The sequence below is a fragment of the Dermacentor variabilis genome, chromosome 11 (genome assembly GCF_050947875.1).
Source record: "Dermacentor variabilis isolate Ectoservices chromosome 11, ASM5094787v1, whole genome shotgun sequence".
Taxonomy (NCBI): Eukaryota; Metazoa; Arthropoda; class Arachnida; order Ixodida; family Ixodidae; genus Dermacentor; species Dermacentor variabilis.
In genome coordinates this window covers 16,460,513-16,481,644 of record NC_134578.1, presented here as the reverse complement: position 1 = coordinate 16,481,644, position 21,132 = coordinate 16,460,513, and the positions used below count along the sequence as shown (strand labels likewise).

The window sequence follows — 21,132 nt, the reverse complement described above, 5'->3', positions numbered from 1 at the left end:
GCTGCCTGTAAAATTATTCGCATAACGTTGACTCCCACAGCAATCGCGATGTTCAGAAAGTTTTTTGCTCTGCATCTAAGCACTCCACCCCCCCCCCCGTCCGTGCCGTCATCTGCAAAATTTTAGCTTTTTCTGTAACCACGTGACTTTGCCATCACTCTTTTCAAAGTTAATACAATTAGAGAGGAGCACTCTACGTTCTCTGTCCTCTCTTTTTTCTGGGACAGTAGTGTAGTATCTTGAGGTATATAGCGTTTCCCTCGCAAAATATGGACGCGTTAATACACCTCATCTACATCTTAGGTTGTACGTTTTGTTTTATTGCATAACACGCAAGCATTTATCCATGGTGTTGCAAACCAGACGTTGCAAACATATTTTTTTTTTTTTGCCACGTAGGTTTGCCCTAAGACATAGGGTTGGATATGTAGTATATCTGTGCTGTATGAGACTTGTGTTGCGTGTAAATTCAGACATTATTTTGTGGTATCGGTTGTAGTGTACGCAGAGGTCCTTGAAACATTCCGCTGGATGCAACATGTCGAAACCGTCTCGTTCCAGTGACGGAAACAGACTCTTACCATTTCGCATGAACTTGTCCAGGCTTGCAAGTGCAACGCCCCCGTCTCCTACTGCAAACCCGGCCTTCATCACAGTGCCGCGACTAAGATATTGTACTGCGTTTGAGCCTGGTGCTTTTCATTTACGTCAACGTGAAAATGGCCGCTCGCACGTTTATTTGACCTGCGGTGGCATTGCAGGGTCTTTCTTTGAGGTAAGAAACCGGGCTGAATTCGGTGCTATTACTTGGCTGTTGTCTTCACACTTTCGCTTGTTTGCACTAGAATGACAGTGTAGGTGATTGCTGACCCGGCGAGCTGAAAATTGAGAAAAAAGAAGATTATATTACATATACATATGAAAGAACAAGGCTATAAGAACGAATTTCGCGTTGTTTTATTTAATCTGAGCCATAACAACGCTCGTCCGCAATCCCACACAAATGGAGCACAAGCTGCTCCTAATGCCTTGGCCGTGCTAGAGCAGCAGGCGTATTGGTTTCTGAGAAAAAGAAGTATCACAATAATACAACACTTTGCAAGAACACCCAATTACAGACATGCGTTATTAGCAGCATTAAAATATATATCATGGAATACTAGGTTAACAACATCGCCAAAGACATATAAAGTATGACTTACGAGCAAACACACCAGTATCCATCAAACACTTCGCAGTTAGAAGGCGACAAATTTTATATAGCACATGTAAAACCGCGAGTCGCTTTGCAATATCTAGCTTGGTCAACCATGACCGGGCTCCAATCGCATAAACTCATATTCTCATAGTTAATAGCTTCTTCTGCCCGACGCATGTCTCCGTTTTTTTACTATACTATTGAAATAACAAAGGCCGCACTCGTTTTTGATGTTTAGCCGACAAAAAATCGACGGAACATTTTCGATCAGCAGTAATGACCAAATACCGTCCTTTACCTGCTCAATAATGTACAGATTATTCGACATTTATGTATTGCACTTTGCCGCTTGGGGACACCGCAATCACTAGGTGCTACCACAAACGAAAATAAATGTAACATAAACGTTTGGACCGAAAAATGACACACGCTGGCTGTATATTTCAGTGATTTGCATAAGCGCTTATTGCGCTAATAAACAGCGCTAAGAGGATAGTTGTACTGGTATCTGCTGAAAGAGTGCCCTGAAATCCTGCTCCTTGTTAAAGGTACTTCACCGGCCGCTGCTATTGGGGCATACGATACTCATTTGGTGCAACTGCCAAAAGCCACATTTTCCCATCTCAGTCTGTTTAGGCACGCTGTATTAACGTAGGAACATGTTAAAAGAGAATAAAGCGATCTACACTTGATATCCGTGGATGAAAAGTGCTCATCCGCTCGGTCAACAATTGCTGATATAAGCAGAATACGATGTTAAAAGACGATGCCACCTCAATGACAACGCAAAGAACCTGACGCCCTGCTTTACAGTCCATATTCGATATACATTTCCTTATATAGTTACGAACTCAAGCCCTTGTTACTCCACAAGCTCTACACCTCGGCTCCAATGAGTCCTTGTGTTACATCGGCAAAATCCTGCACCGCCCTTCATTTAATAATAACAACACATTAAAGACAGCAGCAAGAATAGTTCTGAGCAGAAGTTCCAGAATATACATATCAGCTTTTAAATTGCACTGGAATAAGTTATTTCAAGACAAGAGAGTTATTTCGTGTCTTAGTTAAATATGATATATCTTCCAGAAACAAGCTTCAGTAGTATGTATGCGCACCTCAGGTTTCAAACACATATTCGCTTACCGTAGTTACTCAAATTTAGGCTGAGACTTTTCTTTTAAAAAAATCTATGAAAGTCGGGAGTCCAGCTCAGATTCGAGGATGCGGTTTGGCCGGAACCGCTAACCACCACCGAACACGAAAAGATCGATGCCATCAGGTGGAAAACGAAGATGCTGATTTTATCAGAAGAAATGGAGAAGAAAGAATTCGAACTGGAAAAGCTCCGCATTCCCCATTATTTCAATATGCAGTAACATCGTATACCACATGAAAGGGAGAGAAAGAAAAAATAAAAGAAATTATGGGGTTTACGTGTCAAAACAACCACTTCCTGATTATGAGGCACGTCATAGTGGAGGACTCCGGGCATTTAGAACCACCCGGGGTTCTTTAACCTGCACCGAAATCAAAGTACATGGGTGTTTTCGCATTTAGCCTCCATCGAAATGCGGCCGCCGTGGTCGGGATTCGATCCCGCGACGTCGTGCTCAGCAGCCCAACACCATAGCCACTGAGCAACCACAGCGGGTAGAGAAAGAATAAACATTTATTCTTTGCAATTCTTGGTGAGTATTCTTGGTGGTCGGCCTTGGTACGATCAGGACCGGGTGAGGTGGGTCTTCACCGCAGGAATCACGAAACGACGATGAAGCTGGGCATATTGATGATGAAAATAAAGTAGAAAAGATTGTATTCTCTGGTACATGGATGTGACTCTCATCTGGGTCCCGAGCGGTGCCTAACACGGGGGCCAGCACGGCCTTAAATAACCACTGCCGGTCCAGTCGTCGTCGCCGCCTTCCTCCGGAGCCTGTCTTTCCATTTTGGCCATCCCTGGTGTCAGCTTGGCAAAAAGGGTGACGTCGGTATCCTCTTCTAACCTTTAGTTTCAGAAGGGGAGCCTGTCTTTTTGCTCATCCTTGGTGTCAGCTCGGGTAAAAGCGTGACGTCGTGTAGACGTTCGGTTTCTGCTTCTATCCTTTCGTGTCACCCCGTGGGGAAGGAGGTGGCGTCGATTGGGAGAAGAGGGCAATTATTTTGACAAGGGGAAGCCCGTTTGAATTCTTATCACACTTGAGAGCTCGATCATAATAGCCTCCTTGTTCAAGGTAGCGGCAGGCCATAGCCATCTGCCGCGCCTGTTCGATCAGACTGCGCTGTCTCTTCGGGTCTTGGCCTCCCCCTACCCTTCGATTAGTTTTTGGGAGTCTACGGTGCCATATTTTTCTACACATCCCGATCCCATTTGGCATGGGTTGTCTGGGACAACACAGTACGTGCAGAGAGATGTATCAAGGCTCATTAAGTGAGGTTCGATGCAATAGCATACCGTGGACGTAGCTGTTGGTTTGCAATTTTCTGAGGGTTGGTGCCTCTTTTCTAGTTCGGCTGGGGTGAAGTGGCAGATAAGTTCTGCCGTCTAGCCTGTAGCGTTGCACAATATCCATGTGTTTTTTGGGACTTCATCAGTTCTTGGCGCGTCCTGTGAGAAAGCCCTGTAAACGTGAGCTATGGCGGAGGTGTCGGCTGCCTCATTCCCCAGCAGAGACTCGGGCTTCAGGGTCCGAGCTGTGTATATATCTGGTAGGTGCTTCTTTGCCGTTTCTGTGAGAATTCGTAGGGCTTGGCATTAGATTATCCTTTTCTGAAACTCCGGCAGGCTACTTGCTGTCGGTGAGTATGTGAAAAGCGGGTTTTTCGATGGCATTCTATATGTTCTATATTGGATTATTGGATTTGGCTGTTATGTGGCAGATGTGTTTGTTTTTTGAATAAGGAATGTCCGTAATAACGGATATCATACGGGTGAACGAAGTCACAAATGTTTCAGGTGTCGCTCGAAAAAAGCCGACAGAAAAAAGAGACGCTTGGTACAAAAAGTCGCTTGGAAAAAGACGCCAGTCTACTTTGATATACGACGGACAAGTCTACTTGGCTTAGTGAAGCATTCAATCGGATCTCGGTGGTATTGAATAAAACTCAGGCGTATTGCGTAATGCATGCACTCCAAAAGTGCAACGTCATCAGAAGCTTGCTTGTTATTTTCAGAATCGAATGGCGTATTCGTTCAGCTGACATTGCAGGATATCTTTCTTTTTCTCTGACCTTCCAAATATCGGGCGTTGGCCTTGATTCGGATAAACACCGTAGGGTGTTTAAATATGTACCAAAATATAGACATAAGAGTGGCTAAATTCTCGTTACACGACATAGCCATACAAACAGCTGACGTTTATAACTGGTGGTCCAGCAACAAATACCAATTCCTGCGAATCAAAGTAGGAAATCTTGCTTACCGAAACAAGCAATGGGAAATTTAACGAAAAGAAGCCAGCTCCAGATACAGCCATCTCCTTAGGTTTTATGGTATCTCGCAGATAGCTTATCTGTAAACGAAACAATGACCATGGTCAAGGTCATTCGCTCATTCGTTCACAATTAGGAGAAAGCATTTGGTTGGAGGCAAATAGGATTTTACTATTCAAAGATATGTGATACGCACGCATGCTTTAATTAGACAACTGTTAGACCAATCTGAAAGGAAATTGTGGCTTTTCGAAAAAAAAAATTATGTTCTGTAGACATGCAGAGTTTAGGGCCTTAGTTTGTATCAAGAAGTTTCTTAAATAGGGAAGTACAAAAACGAATAAAGAAGGTCCCGAAGTCGGATAACTCTGCACCAATGATAGAGATGGCAGTACTGAAAACTCCGTCTGAAACGGGAAAATGGGATATAGAAGTTTAGAACTTGCACGTGAAGAGTTAAAACTCTTATAATTGTTTTACAAATGTTCTACTTATAAATTCATGCTTTGTATCTGAATAATGTAAAACACATTAGTATTTCCCGCTTTAGATGTATCTGAATGAGCACAGATTACGGAATTGTGACATATTTTGTTATTGCTGAATAGAGTTGTAAACGGCATACCAAAGCATCTTTTACTTCGCGATTCGGGAAAAGAAATTCCAAAGCACTAATGGGCTAAATATAAAACCTAGCTGCCTCCATAAGTGGATCAATTTTCCATTTTAAATTGAGGAGTCGCAAACCTCACCAATACACTATGAAAAAAGTTTACGCCCTTAGGGGTGTATATCTGCCACGCAACGATAATGGTCGTCTTGCCTTGCTTCAGTTTCCTTTCTTAAAAACGGAGCGCCCTCTACTTTCCTGTCGGCAGTGCTATGTCATGCTGATAACGCGCATGCCGTTCGTTACTGGGAAGTAACGGTATCGCAGCAGTAAAAAGTAGGAAATGCGGACAAGACAGATGACGTTTATTGTTGTGTGGCAAGATATAGCTCAAAGGGTGTAAACTTTTCTTAGAGTGTAGTAGTTGCGATTCCTTTGTATTCAGAGCAGAGTTGCTGATGTAAAGCTTCCTCTTAACCACGCACGTACAAACCCATAGTTTTTCTTAAGCATGCATATTAACAATAACGACATCAAAATACGCACCTGAGTAAAATATGCTCCGTTTTGCTGGCCGGTTGGAGCACTCTGAAGAGTTTGTCGCATGCTTCGCAACTGTAAAGAACAGTAAGTCAACATGGTTCTTCGTGTTGCAAGGACTTCGGCCTATGTAACGTGCTACCCAAGAATGATTAAGCTGTTGACTCGAACGAAAGACGCCCGTAAACGTCATGGCTACGTAAAGTTCTAGAAAGCACCTAAAAATGCATCATTTCACCAGAATTACTACAGCGAGTAACTTTCGCATGAAGAAGTTGTTCTACCGAAATAGAAACGTATATTGATCTGTGAAGTGTCTACTGAAATAAGTGCCCAACTGATCTGGTTTATTTTGTATTATATTGTAAATGTTTGTAACAAATAGAATATGTTGCCAGCTTCGCCGTGATGTTAAATTGTCAAACGAACAAATGAATATGAGTGGTAAAATAAACTTTCCAGTGATTCAGAGGCTTGCTGCCGAACCTGGTGCGCCATGATGTCAGACGTTTTGCCAAGTGATCCCGTACGCCCGCATGCTGGCGCACACACACACACAAACACATACAAACACACTCAAACACACACGCGCGCGCACAACGATACGCAAGTTCACTCCGCTTTATACATGTCAAATTTACAAGTAGAAATGTGAAAAAGCACAAACAGCTTATATTTTCGACCTTATACTCACTTCGTTGACCATTTCCTGACTCAATCCGGTAATGTCCAGAATGTCCAGGAGCAACAACACACTGTAGAGTAGGCAGATTACAGACTGAAGCGTTGAAAGCCCCTCTACGAACACCGTATATGTGCAGATACAGGCAAATAGCAGAACGGCTCCACCGGAGAGCATAATGGACCACCGCCAAATGCCATTCAGCTGCGTCTTGAGCAACGCTATAGCACAAAGGTTCATCCTAATCTCTTCGACGTTCCTAGCTCGCTTGACGAAAACCAAGCTGCCGCCGCCGTCAATCATGCAGCGAACAACCTCGTGCTGCTGCCGAATGTACAACAGCAGAACTTCTAGACACGGTCTTAGAACAATGAAGTCAACCATTTGGTACACGTAGAAGATGAAGTCACCAGCGACGCCGGATACCTTCAGAACGACGCCTTGGGTACCACTGTATTCGAGGTTGTCGATGAAGTTGCAAAGGAGGTAGCTGCTAAGGGACAGATTTCCTACAAATGCAAGGCAATGTATAAGTCGTATGAAATAGCAGCTTTTGGTTTGCCGGCAGCACTCGGGTGGCACAAAATTTACCGAGCTTTCGTACCTCGCCGATTGTTTGAAGAAATCGAAAAGGTGGCGCGACTTGAGGGCAATGCAGAGAAGGTTCAGCAGAACTTTGAAACCGACGACAGTGAAAACGAGAAGGTAGAGCCACCTGGTGAAAACCTGAACTCCGATCAAGAATGTTACAGTCATCTGGTAAAAAAAGAACGCAGTAACCACTATGAGTAGAACAAAGCAGATGAAGGCGTAAAATAGGTAGGAGGCTTTCCAAATCATGTCCGTCTTATGCTGTGCGGTTGCTCGAAGTCCTCGAAAAATCACAAGTCCAGAAGCTAAGCAGATCCAGCAATATGGTTTGAAGTGTCGCATCATGAACGATGTCATTGTGCTGTTATACGATCGGCCTTATAATGACAACACGAAAACTTATTCTGAACGTCACAGGAGAGCATTAGATCGTGTTTGCCGTCATTACTGCAGCTACCAAGACATCTGAAATAGAAAAGAAACAAGAAAAATTACTTCACGCCTAAATATTCGAAAACAAGTGTGCATTACGTCACCTTTGTGCACTTTAACTTAAGGGGCACTAAATGCTGCAGCATGGTATCTCTTTAGTGAACTTTACTTACAAACCGCACATAATGAACGGCACTTACAAACTGCGCACAATGTATTTATATTAGCAAAGAAACCCTTGAAAACCATGTGTATTCTGTTGGCAGAAAAAAATGATTCTCACGAGAAAGAAAAAGGTGGCCCGAGCGTTCTGATATTTTCCGCGGAAGATTACCGCCGGTGCGACAATGTGACGTCATGGATTTATAACTATGTTGCAGTAATTGTACGACTCTGGCACAAAAAGAACACTACAATACAATACAGGGCGCTATAACGTAAAGCTCTTCCAAACCTTTCTATTCCTATTCTGCAATCAGCCCTTCTCGATTGGTCAAAATTGATTGGGACCATCCCCGCTTCGCCTGTCTATCATGCGACGTCACGAAAACCGCGATAGCTCCCCATATGATAGGGCGTGTACACACTGATTATGCATGATTGGGCCGAACAAACGAAAAAGTGTTATTTCTGATTCGACGCCTTTTCGTCATTAGCCCTCAGCTATTGGTCAAAAGTTTTCGGGCTGCACCCACTAAACCTGCCTGTCACGCGACGTCACAAAACTGCGAAAACTCACCCCGTCGAAGTAACGTGTACGCGTTAAGCATGCATTAATATGCCAAACAAAAGTGAATTTTCCTCTGAATAGCCGTAGGGATGCCCCGTTCCGAAAGGAATAAAAGATGGCTGCCACAGATCGCTCAGGCAGTGGCTACTCGCAGCTGCCGCAGAACTTGGGTTTATTTGCGTAGAATTAAACTTCTTGCGCGGTAGTGTAACGTTTTCGAGCAATTTAGGCACGTTTATGACGTCGTTCTGCCAACTCGTCTTTGCTTAAGATCCGTTTCAGCGGCAGTCTTGACCTACCGTGGCATGCCGCCGCAATTTTCGATCAGCCACGGCAATTTTCGACCAGCCACCGCAAGCTAAGCAAGGGAAAGAGGACCAGTCGCAGATGCCGGCAACACCCTCTTCATCCTGTTATCGCTTTGCAGTGCTCGCCCTCGGCCCCCTCGATTCCCTCTCCACTTGAGCGTGATCCTTGCCCCTTGTCCGCCAATTAGATAAGACAAGCCGCTCAAAAGCACTTCTTTTTGGGCAAGTTGGTGCTTGGCTTTTCTAGGTACACATTGTCGAGTAAAATACATTTCTTGAAAAGAGACAGAAGAAATGAAGGCAGTGAAGCGGCGGAACTACCAACTGTTTAATGAGAACCTGAAAAAACGTATAGAAGAAAATACAACTTCAGATCACGTGTAGGGAGCCAAGGTGTGACAGCGCAACATGGTCATGATAACATACTTTGGATAAAGCACATTTCTGCGGAATGTAGTTTGATAGATGTATCGCTAACACAATCAGACCCTTTCTTTTTAATATAGAAGGCTTCCAAGAACTCCCTTGTAGTTTGGTCCTTACTTTTGCCTAGAATCAATACTTGCTCAAAGCGTGGCGTTCAATGACAGGCTTTACAGTGCGGATGCAGATGCACCTTGTCATACTTACCGATACTGTTAGCATGCTCCCTCAGTCTGTCATTAACACAACGTCCCGTTTGTACCACGTATGTCTTGCCGAAACCTAGGAGTTTCTCGTAGACGACCCCTGGTTGCGTACTCCAGGGTCGCGTATCGTACTGCTGCCGAGTTGTTGCGACACCTGTTTGTCGAAGCTCTACCGACGTTACTATTGGGTAGCGTGGCGTTGTCGGCAGGCTGCCGGCATCCGGTACACCATGGCGACCAGGCAAGGACGAGACGATTTCTAGTGCGAAACTTGCACGGTTTACTCAAATGTTGGTGACAGATTATAAGAAGAGAATGAAGTGGTGTTAAAAGTACATTTCGGAGCCCCTTAAATAGGCACTCTCAAATCGTGGGAGGGATCTTGCTCCCGTCGACGCCACGTGACCGGCACAGAGTCTGGTTTGTGGATGGACGTCCCGCCTCCGCAGATACCAAGCCTGCAGCAAGAAAAGAGCGTCCAGCCTCCGTAGATACCAAGCCGCAGGTGCAGGATTGTAGATGCTTATCCTTCTCTTTTGCGCATTGCTGGTTCGCGGAAGTTCTGTAGAGCTTGACAGTTCGAGGAAAGGGTGGCTCTAAAGTCGCACACACACAAAAGGGGCCTGTAAACACTGTGGGGCGTCCGCCAGACCGGCCTACACTCGAGACAACCATGGCGAATTAGGAAGTCCCATTTCGTTTCGATGAGGTATGGTCGAGAATTCATATTTCACGGGGTGCCAGATGCCAACCATAACAGCCTTCACTACAGTCCCTGAGATGTTTGGCTTGCTGCTTCTGGCAGCCAGGTGGTCTTTCGCATGTGATCCGGGGGCCCAATTGGGCCAACTTTTTGGGAGCCGAAAAGACAACCGGAATGCCATATCTGGTAAGATAGGAGCTACCTTCTTGAGGTTATGGCTCACACAGTGTAAATAAGGTACTACTTCTGGTATCCGCTCCCTTTCCTTCGAGTGCGTTGTCACACTCGCAGCGATAACTTTTAGCTTCTGCAGGAGGGACTCGACTACGGAATTTAAGACAGACTGAGGGTAGCCTGCTTTTAAAGGTCTCTCAAGTTGATGGCAAAAACTCGCTTGCATCACATGCACACAAGACCTGCGCAGGGCCGATTCCAGGCAAAGTAAGGCGATTCCACGCTTCACAGCCTTAAGTGCGCTGAGTCAAATTGTAAAAATTCTTTTTTGCCTTGAAGGAGGTACGCCCAGCAAGCGTGATCACTCATACGTGTTAGGTTAGGGTCTAGAAACTGGAACGAACTGTCCTTCGGAAGCTCATTAGTAAATGTAAGTCCTTTTGCGTTTGCTCTAAAAACGTCTAAAAACTGCTCAACGATTTCATGACATTGCAAGGGGCATCGACATGATGTAACAAAGGGCCACATAAAAAAATACCCTGGGCCGTCAGGTCCGGCTTTTCAACGATCTTCTCAGATGCATGTGCTACACCACCTTCCCTACGTGGGTTGCAGCAAGTAAACTGAGAGACTACCGGAACTTGGTGAGTACTGCCTTAGAAACCACGTGGAACAGTAAGCTGTCCTGTCTACTGAGGAGTGTGAACATGGCAACCACCAAAGAGAGGCGGAAAGAGATACTGGTGGTTATTGGTGAAACCAATATTCCAAATGATATAGTCAACCTTCTATATAAGGGACCGAAATATGGACTTGAGCCTCAGGTTCCAGTACAAAAGCTTCTGGCATGGATTCGTCAAGTCGCAAGAAAAGGGCCCCAGGAACAGCGCGAGCGTTGCCTGCTAGATGGTGCAGACAGGCTACACAGAGCTGCCCCCAAGGCCAGAACTGGCCGACAGGTGCGGATGTTGCAACGTGTGGTGTCTTTTTTCAAAGACGATGAACTCTGTGTGATGCAGTTCGATAAAGAAGGCGCTTTTGTAGCTCTTCCTAGACAAGCCTTTAACCAAAAAGCATTAGAGGGAATGAAAAAGAATTTTAAGCCTGTAAAAGTCAGCTTACAAAAGTTAAGAAAACCATGACTTCGTTCTGTGAAGAAATTGGCTGTGAAAGAGTAGCTAAACAGATCAGAAAGAGTAAAAAGAGTTTCTTTTACAGCTTTCTTCAGTGCCAAGACCCATAAGGTTGATGTCCCGTCTCGAACTATTATTAGGGAACGGGACAGGTGGCATTATCAAGTCAGTAGTTTTTTTGCTAAAAGCCCTGTAACTTCTTCAACTCACTGACCCATTCTTGACTAGTAACTCGAATGAAGTTTTCGAATATTTCAGTGGCAGCCAAGAAATAGGCTACGTGTTCTCCATTGATATAAATGACCTCTTTTACTCGGTTCGGCATCCTGAGCTTTTAAAAGCCGTTAAACAGCGCATTGATGAAAGTGGCGAAGCTTATTATGTGTCTAAAATGGAGATGTCGGCTTAGAATTTTGTTTCCCTCTTGGAAGCTTACGTCAACCGCACCTTTGTAACCTTTGAACATGGCATATTTTTGCAATAAGAGGGCATTTGCATTGGTTCACGTGTAGCACCCATTTTATCTGACTTATTTTTATCCTACTTTGACCACGCACTGCAACGTGCTTTTAGTTCATCTCATCCTAATGTTGTTAAGGTTTTTAGATACATTGATGATCTTTAGTCGTTGAGAATATATGCCCCTTGCCATGCCATTTTTAGACGTTTTTAGAGCAAACGCAAAAGGACTTACATTTACTAATGAGCTTCCGAAGGACAGTTAGTTGCAGTTTCTAGACCTTAACCTAACACTTATGAGTGATCCCGTTTGTTGTGCGTACCTTCTTCGAGGTAAAAAAGAATTGTTACAATATGTTGCAGCGCACACTAAGCCTGGAATCGGCTCTGCGCAGGTCATGTGTGCACGTGATGCAGGCGAGTTTCTGCCATCAACTTGAGAGACTTTTAAAAGCAGGCTACCCCCAGTCTGTCTTAAATTTCGTGGTCGAGTCCCTCCTGCAGAAGCTAAAAACTACTGCTGCGAGTGTGAAAATGCACTCCAAGGAAAGGGAGCGTGTAAAACCAGAAGTAGCACCTTATTTGCACCATGTGAGCCATAACCTCAAGAAGGTAGCTCCTTACTTACCAGATATGGCATTCCGGTTGTCTTTGCAGCTCCCAACAAGTTAGCTCAATTGTGTCCCCGGATCACATGCGGAAGGACCGCGGGGCTGCCAGAAATAGCACGCCAAACATTTCAGAGACTGTATTGAAGGGGTGGTCTACGAGATACCCCTAGATTCTGGCAAGTCATACGTTGGACAAACGGGACGTTGTAATATTGACAGACTGAGGGAGCATGCTAATAGTATTGGTAAATGTGACAAGGCGCATCTACCTGCGCACTGTAAAGCCTGTCGTTGTACGTCATGCTTTGAGCAAGTATTGATTCTAGGCAAAAGTAGGGACCAAACTGCAAGGGAGTTGTTGGAAGCGTTCTATATTAAAAGTGAAAGGGTCTGGTTGTGTCAGCGATACATCTATCGTATTATATTCCGCAGAAATGTGCTTTATCCAAAGTATGTTATCATGACCATGTTGTTCTGCCACACTTTGGCTCGCTGCGCATTAGCAGAAGTTGTATTTTCCTCTATACGTTTTTTCAGGCTGTCATTAAACAGTAGGTAGTTTGGCTCTTCACTGTCTTCCTTTCTTCTGTCCCTTTTCAAAAAAATGCATTTTGAGCCACAAGGTATAGCTAGGAAATACAAGCCGCTCAGTGTAGGCAATGTTAGTCGTTTTTATAGCAAACAAGAGCGACCTCCTATAAACGAGGAGAGTGTTCAGTTGGTCGGTTCAGGCAACGCTGCAGGTCAAGGCCCGATGCTTGCGTCTGCAGTTACGTAAATTTGACGTCAGGTGATTGGAATATAAACATATTGGAATAGCTTTTAGTTGCAGGGCCCATAGTTTCAGATTGCTGATAATCATAACTATACCCAAACAAATGCTGTCGAATCAGTGACCTCATGGGCAGCTAGTGTGGAAAGTTAATGACGGTATTGCCGCCTGTCTCTAGCTTTTACGTTCAGATCTCGCCTACCAAGCTTTTTCCATGTCAAGGGCAGCCGTCTTGCTGGTTGCGGAAGCATAGAGTGGTCAGACAACTTAACCTAATAATTTCCCACGGCGTCGTTCAACCCACCTCTGCTGAACGGCACAGGATAATTTCACAGGAAGTGTCCTTCAGCCTTACAAAAGTCTTCAACTTGGGTAAGCCGCTATTCAACCACGTCGTCGCTCTGAGGACCTTGGTGCTGCGGTACAAGCTCGGAATTCTAACTGGTGCAAGGCTCCATCATTTTATTTTTTGCCGATATAACGTAACATTTCACGTAACGTAACGTATGATATAACGTAACGAATTTAAAAGAATGCCACTAAGTTTTGCTGCCATGACATTCTGGATCGTCATTTTTTTTACGTTAAAGGGATAGACAACCCCCTCAGAACATGAATAGAGACTAACCCTGCTGATGGAGTAATTCCCTATCGTAGTGGCTAATATCAGCCAGGTTTTCCTCATTACACGTGGATTTATATTTTTTAATTCATCCCTGAAAGTCACAAAAAAGTTACCTTTGGTGCCCCACGCGGCAAGAACATGAAGCTGCACAAGAGGTCCACCACGTAACCTTCTACTACTGTGCGCGGTTTCTGGTCTACTTTTTAGTATTAAAATGCAGTATACTTTTTTTATTATATGTTTTTTCCAGTCTTACAATGTGCGCATAAGCCTTAGTTTGTAGTGAGCAGAAAAGTGGCGCTGTCTTCGCCTTGTATTTCGTTGAGTTGGCTTGGCTCGTTTATCGACAGTAAAAATGACTACGGGGGCTAGCCCGCCAGGACGTAGGCGTGTTCTTGGGAAAACACGCGGTGCTACTATAAGAAATGCGTGTACAACAAAGCAAACTTATTACAGCAGCTCTTTTTTTTTTCAAAAGGAGTGGAAAAGGTAAAAATGTAGGTAGTTAACCACAGTTACACTCACTCCTGTGAACGCAGAACGATGGGCGGCTTTGACAATTTGCGAGGCGGGCTAACTACATCGCTCACACTTCACAGCGTTGCTGGAGGAGGGACTCTTACTATATTAGAGGCTGCTCAGATGGGAAAATTCTGCTTACTAAATATTCACGCGCTTTTAGAAGTAACTACTGCAGGTGCAAACACTACCTTCCTTTCGCCATAAAAAGCTGTCCTGAAAAATCGGTTATCAGCGCCTTTTGAGGTTCATACCTGAAACATTAGAGAAGAAAATAATATAATATATATATATATATATATATATATATATATATATATATATATATATATATATATATATATATATATATATATATATATATATATATATAATTTGACACGTTTGTTTAATCGCCTAATCGGGCAAACCTGAATGCCGACAACGGTACCTAAGCTGCTTCGACTAACTTGCAGATGCCAAAGTAGTTGGGCATTTTACAACTTCGAGCAGCAGCTGGCATTTGGTAAGGTAGTGAAAATTTGAGCTCGTTGGTTCACAATCTGCAGCTTATGCAGAGCAGCGAGAAGGACCACGAAAAAAAGGAGAATGCGACACACGAGGCACAGGTTGAGGTTTCAGCGTGGTACGTACCTTGGCGCCGGAGCTCTCCCTCGCTCGGTGGACGTACTGCCGGAAACGAAAGGATATACGACGTGCAACGACGAGTTCAGTTTCTTGAGAAGCGCACAGCTGCGGTTATAGTGAATGATGGTTCTCTCGATACAGTCCAGCGACGAGCCTTACTGGAACCCATCGCTCGGGTAACACTGTCCTTACTCAGGGATCGCTGTGCGCTTGAGGTTGCAAATGGGTCTTCCGTGCACGGGTCATGTTGACGTTCTACACCTGCACCCTGATCGAAATATTGGTCACGTATTCATAGAATGACGTGTGTCGTGGTCCAGGTGAGCAAATGAGTGCAGCGTGAGTGATGCGCTATGAGTGCAGCAGCTGCTCCTTTAATAATGCACGCTATGATCTGCGCAGCGCCTCGAGGCCAATGTGAATGCTAATGATCTTAGCGCCAATAGTAACCTTGCAGACAGGGTCATTAAGGTCATCGAAGGCAGCCAGCAACACCAGTGAACGCAATCAATCGCGCTCGTTTCCTGCAGTATATCGCGATCGAAGCGTTTTCACGTCTCCAGCTGGTCACTTTATGCATTCACTGGCTTCAAATTCCGATTTTGACAAGGTTTCATTGCCGATTTGATACTTTCAGAATGAGTCGATTAAGAAAAGTTACGAATTGGAGGGGATGAAACTACACAAAACATAATAAAAAATCGGACGTAGCGTAGGTGGCAGAAACAGCGCTGTACATCATTAAGCACCCTAAATTCCTCTCTTGGGGGTAGTATGTTTTGGCGAGGAATTAGGGTGGTCTTTATGAGGCTGCATGGTACCATAAACTATATATATATATATATATATATATATATATATATATATATACACATATATATATATATATATATATATATATATATATATATATATATATATATATATATATATATATATATATGTATATACACACACCAGCACACAGTGGCTGAAAGCAGTGCCTGTGGCACTTCTGTGAGGTCATGAATGTCAAAACAAGACCCGCACGCCATCCGCGAATGGTGGTTTACATTCCCATATAAACATGAATACCATCAATATTTCGTGAACTTTCGATGTATGTTTAAATATAGAGCCGGGTTGTGCAGGAGAGAGCCTTGCAAGTGTTGCTGGTATGCGGGCTAAATAGTAGTTGCAGGCCAGATAATACAGTTACCTTTAATATTCGTTCCTTGCCGATCCATCTGCCTACGAGTACCCGCGACTTATCCGTGTGACAAAAGTGTACATAATTCACAAATATTGTAGAAACTGCTCGGCCTCGTTGGCTTTGTTATTTGCAGGGCTATCCTAAGTATGCAGTCGTCGTTTCTTATTCATGTGCATGCTCTCTTATTAGCTACAGTGCATACCTAGAAGAAGGTGAACTTGTGATAGCTATGTATACTTGCCTCGAATGACACGCGCTCGCGTGTTAACCATGGTAAGGCGTTCCACCATTGTGCACTCGCTGGTTCCGAAGCAAAAGTGGCGTTTGCATCCTGCACTCGCCAAAAGACTATCTCTGCACTTTGTCCATCAACTCCTCGATGCCTGCGGTTGACGCTGCAACGAAAACAAGGCACCAGTCTCAACTGTTGCAAACGCACCTCGGTATAATCTTTCGCTTGAGAGACGCGCGTCGATTCTCGACAGGAGGTTCTTGCTGTGCAACTTCAGAATCTGCGCGCTTACGGGTTCGAGTGCAGGATATCACGTAGGAATCGCGCCTAAGTTCGGTAGGAACACTTTCTTACCCTTTAGAACGAGCGAAAACATTTCGTGCATCAAAGGCGTAGCAGGCCCATTCAAGCATTCTTCCTCATGCTGGCTATCACAAACCTCGCTTCGTAGCACAGAAAGGTCCCGGACACTAATGCCAGCTTCGTATCCTTACAAGTGATGGAAGCGCAGTCGTAAATTTCCTTTCACATAGTTCACCGAGAGCGCTGCTCTCGTTGAATAAATATACGCTGCTGCCTACATACCGAGCGTCGTAAACCTTCTTGTGGAAAAAAAAAAGTCAAATGTGCAATAAAAAGAACCAAGAATTTGCGGCATATTACTTGGAAAAATGCAGCCTCACAAAACGACGATCGCGACGAGGAACAAGCCGAGTCCGTAGCCAAGCGAGTTGCGGCTTCGCTCTTGCCGTGTGCGGCTTCACGCCCACTTTCGTCAAAGTCATTCGAGTCAGAACTGCGGAATGTGTCAGTCGCTCGTGCTTTCAGTGCTTTTGAAGAACGCACGGGAAACAAAAAATTGCGGCCGTGCTGCTCAAGCGACTGAACACCGAGTACATCTCGAGGTAAGATAAGACGTCGCTAGTTTGAAGCTCGACTTTCAGTTCACGCGGGGCTGCAGTCTACCATTTTTATTCCTTTAGTGTAGCTATGCCGCCGCTGCATTTCAAAATTGTTGTACTGAGCGTTAATGAGCAATTTCGATACGCTAGCGGCTCTGAGAATGTTTATTTGTTCACGTAAATTATCCGCATTGTGGGAAACGCATAGCGACACGCTCGTGTTCCCCGCTATGTATTTCACGTTTTGAGGTGACGCGTCATACACTTCTCCTGAATACACTCGCATTTTGATGCAAAGAGAAACAAGCAGGTTGACATCAAACTTAAAACGGGCGTTCTTTACGCGAGCGTTCGAGGTCTTGCGAAAGACGATTAAGGAAACGCAAATTCGAAATGTATTTTTTCCGAAGCGTTCGATTTTATCAGCGCTCGCTGAAACCCCCCGTTATGAACGTCAGAAGGCCTCCCTTAAACTAACTGCTGTCAATTGTGCGTAGAAATGAACGCGCTGACTGCTATTTTATACTTCTCGCGTATTTCTTTCCTTTTTTTTTACAATTTGGTTGCTTCGTTCGTTGGTGCAAACGGGCGGTGCTTTCGCTGTTACTGCTTCAGCTGCCATTTTGTTCGTCTGCTCTCGGTGCGCTCTGCACACGTGCACGTCTTTGCCGTTTACTGAGCGTTGTAAGGATTTGTATCGGCCTGTGTTCCAGGAACGTAAGGGAAACGGAAGACGACACAGGCGTACTGTGGGCTTCTGTGGTGGCCCAACACGGCCAGCGACAGCCGGCCCACTTTGTCGCTTCCAAAAGAATGGAAGGTAAGCACTCACTTTATGCAACCTTAGTGTAGCCAATAGCTTATAACCTTATTGGAACGGCTATATGACGAAAGGAGTTGTCTTCCGTGAGCGGTACGTTTGTTTCGGGCGTGTAAAGACAATGAACCTGGTATTTAAAACAGCAGCCTAATTGCGCGTCATTGTATCCAGTTGTCTGCTGTTTTCGTACGGGAGGAATAAAAAAGCAGATTAATTTGTTTTTCCTGAAGTATGACAGCACGCAGCACGGATTAGGTAATTACGATATAGCCCACTGCTTGCTTATTGTTCTTCGTTAGACATTGCAAGCCGCCTGAAGACACTTCGAGAGGGGCGGGAACCAACTGAAGCAGTTCTGCTCAGGTACAAAATGCACCGTATGCGCGGTTTTGTTCGCGTTCCCGGCTAACGACACCGGGCGAATTTTACGTCACGAAGCTGAAATTTGTCAGCAATTTTTGTGAGCCTGCCTGTACGTTCCTCTTTGCCGGGTATTCAAAGGCCGAGCAGATTTCGCAGAGAACAAGGGAATTTACCTTCGCAGCAAGTCGCGCGCATTGCTTGCGAAGCTGCGTATTTCTTCCTCTATGGCTGCGTGCTATCGTAAGCAATTCGCGTGTGGCAAATTGCCTCGATAACGAGTTAGAGCGATATGCGGCTAGTGCTGTCAGAGGGAAAAGGGGGTGCCCTTCCAGGCACGCTAAGTGTTGGTGCTCCCATCGCGCCTGCGTTTCGCCGAATGAACTGCCGTTTTCTCATGTCACTGGCCGCCGACAGTCGATAAGACGGTTGTGCGTCGCAGTGACCTACGGGGTGCCATTTCTTTCTTCTTTCGTGCTCGTTTAGTTTTCTGTTTTGTTGATCGTGCAACCGTGCGACGGAACATTTAATCTTCGCTCGCAATTTAAACCGATTCTTTTGTATCAATCGATGTGACGACTTGTCAGTGGCATTTTTTAACAGGGCTGTGATGGCGTTGGAACCAATTATGACGGTCGAATAGAATAAAAATGAAAATAATGATGGGCAAGTGGTCGCTTGTGTTTATTTTTTTGTCTTTAAGGATCACCTATGTAGAACACTAGTGACCAACACACAACAGCCAATTCTGATCCTGTAGCCTGGCGATACCTCGAGTGTCTCTTGAACAGCGTGAAGATATCGTAGAAATGCCTATACGAGGTTACACGCAGCGTAATATTGCTCTCCGGACAAGCCGTCCTTTGAAGACGGTCAAGAGGATTGTGAAGGCTTACCGAGATGGACGCATAAACGACGCGCCACACCAGAGGCGACGTCCATCAAGTTCGAATGACCAAGACCGTTACATCGTTACTGCAGTGAACGACAAGCCCTTTAAAAATGCAAAGCGCGTGCGAACTGCTCTTGGCCTGGACAATGTGAGCGATAGCGCGGAACGGCGAAGGCTCGGGAAAGCAGAATTGCGAAGTCGCATCGCCGCTCAGAAACGTCTTCTCACAGCAGGCAACAAAGCAGCTCGCCTGAGATTTGCTATACTGAACACAGCTGAAGTGAGCAGGAGTAGAAGTGTGTGGTTTTCTCAGATGAGTCTACATTTTCGAGCAGCTGGAATCAATTACTCGAAAGTTTGTACGTCACTGAATGTAATGTGCTTTAATTTTCATTACCCTTATTAGTCTTAATTTGGCCAATTCAACTTACTTACGCCTAATTGGGCTAATAAACTTGGCTTATTAACTAGTTAATTATTAATCTTTAATACGGTTCCTTACCCGCCTCCTTTCGTCGTAAAGTCTCGTGTATACTTATCAATGTCATTGTAATTAATCTGATTATTCTCTTACCCTTAGTATACTCTCAGTACTTGCTACATATAGTCAAAATAGTAAATATCTGTAGCCATACGTAGTCATAAGGCATTCTCTTACAAATCCTCACGGGACCCCATGCACGCTTTATACAGCGCGTAGTATCACGCGTTACAGACGGGAGGATTTCCGGAGCAGTAGCACTAGAATTCTAGCCCATTAAAGCAGTGCTACTCCTGACGGCGCTTCGCGGCAAGTTACTAGTAACCGCATGTCAGTGTTATCATTTTGAGCTGGCGATGAGAAGTCCCGCAATTCGAATAAGCAGACGCATGGTGGATGTGCTAACAGTTGTTAGAACAGCGTCCCCTTTTTCACTTTTCTGACGGTGGCCGCCGCGTATCGCCCCTATAGCCGAGTTCGAGGCTGTATGAAACGCGCTCCTGGGTTCCCGCTTACATTTCTCACGAACATAACAGCGAATATAATACCTACGTCGGTGCTTAGCCACGCGCTCCGATGTTCCCCAAGGTATTGTGCTCCTGCGCTGCACGACTTATCGTACAGTAGGCAATGCCTATGGACAGTTAACCAGACGCTTCTAACTTCTAGAAGCTAATCATCCACTAATTGGGATCCTGCAGGACGAGGAACACAGGGAATAAATAACAGGTTTAGCTTATTAATCAATCAGAGCCTCATCTACTGATGAATGAGAAATTCACGGACCAAGATAATTTAGCTGTAAGAAACAGATCAGTGTTTTGGCAAAGCTATTGAGAAGCATTGACATATTATTTCAATCAGTTATCAGTTAAAGTAAGAACTTTGCTTGATCAAACTTTTGTGCGATATCTTTATCATAGATCCTGACGTAAAATATAATGAGTTGACTTAATGAAATGAACGCACTCTTTTGTGGAAGGAGTGCTCAAAGTCGTTCGAGTCGTTGTGTTGTGCGCAAACATATAACTTAATACCTCCATTTGTTTCAGGCCACAGCATCGGCAAGGACAATTCCACCTCCTTTGAATCGCCTTTTCGTCAGTGCCAGGGTATGCGAAATGTTGCCTTTATCATTTCAACCGATCTTGCTCACTGGTCATTTCTTGCATATGTTATCACAAATACTTGCAACAAACAATTTGCTTTTGCAGGATGGTCACAGGCGAAGAAAAATAGAATGATTTTTGCTATTCAGAAACTGTAAGCTTTGTGTACTTATGCGCCTAGTCCCACTCTTTCATAAGCGGAGACCTACGTCATGGACAGAGGGTACATTACGATGGATCGACTGTATGTGAAGTTGAGGCGCTTGGGCGGGCGGTCTTAACCGTGGGCTTTAGTAAGAGCGGTTGCTTTTTGTTGACGCACTGGGTGTCCAAAAGCTCCCCTAGCTAGTTATGGGTACCCAGTGCGAG

At 44.7% G+C, this 21,132-nt stretch overlaps 1 protein-coding gene and 1 long non-coding RNA gene across 2 annotated transcripts; one reads left to right on the top strand and one right to left on the bottom strand.

Annotated features, from left to right (window-relative positions):
• Positions 1-605: 605 nt before the first annotated feature.
• Positions 606-7,514, bottom strand: LOC142563674 (uncharacterized). The gene is made up of 4 exons (XM_075674266.1): positions 6,475-7,514; positions 5,787-5,855; positions 4,621-4,710; positions 606-878 (listed from the first exon to the last, which is right to left on the bottom strand). Exons 1-4 carry the CDS (start codon positions 7,408-7,410, stop codon positions 804-806), a joined length of 1,170 nt encoding a protein of 389 aa, XP_075530381.1. The 5' UTR covers positions 7,411-7,514; the 3' UTR covers positions 606-803.
• A 9,498-nt stretch (positions 7,515-17,012) lies between these two features.
• Positions 17,013-20,767, top strand: LOC142563614 (uncharacterized). Its single transcript, XR_012824357.1, has 3 exons — positions 17,013-17,104; positions 17,815-17,921; positions 20,707-20,767. It is a non-coding gene; the product is annotated as an uncharacterized LOC142563614 (long non-coding RNA).
• Positions 20,768-21,132: the final 365 nt, after the last annotated feature.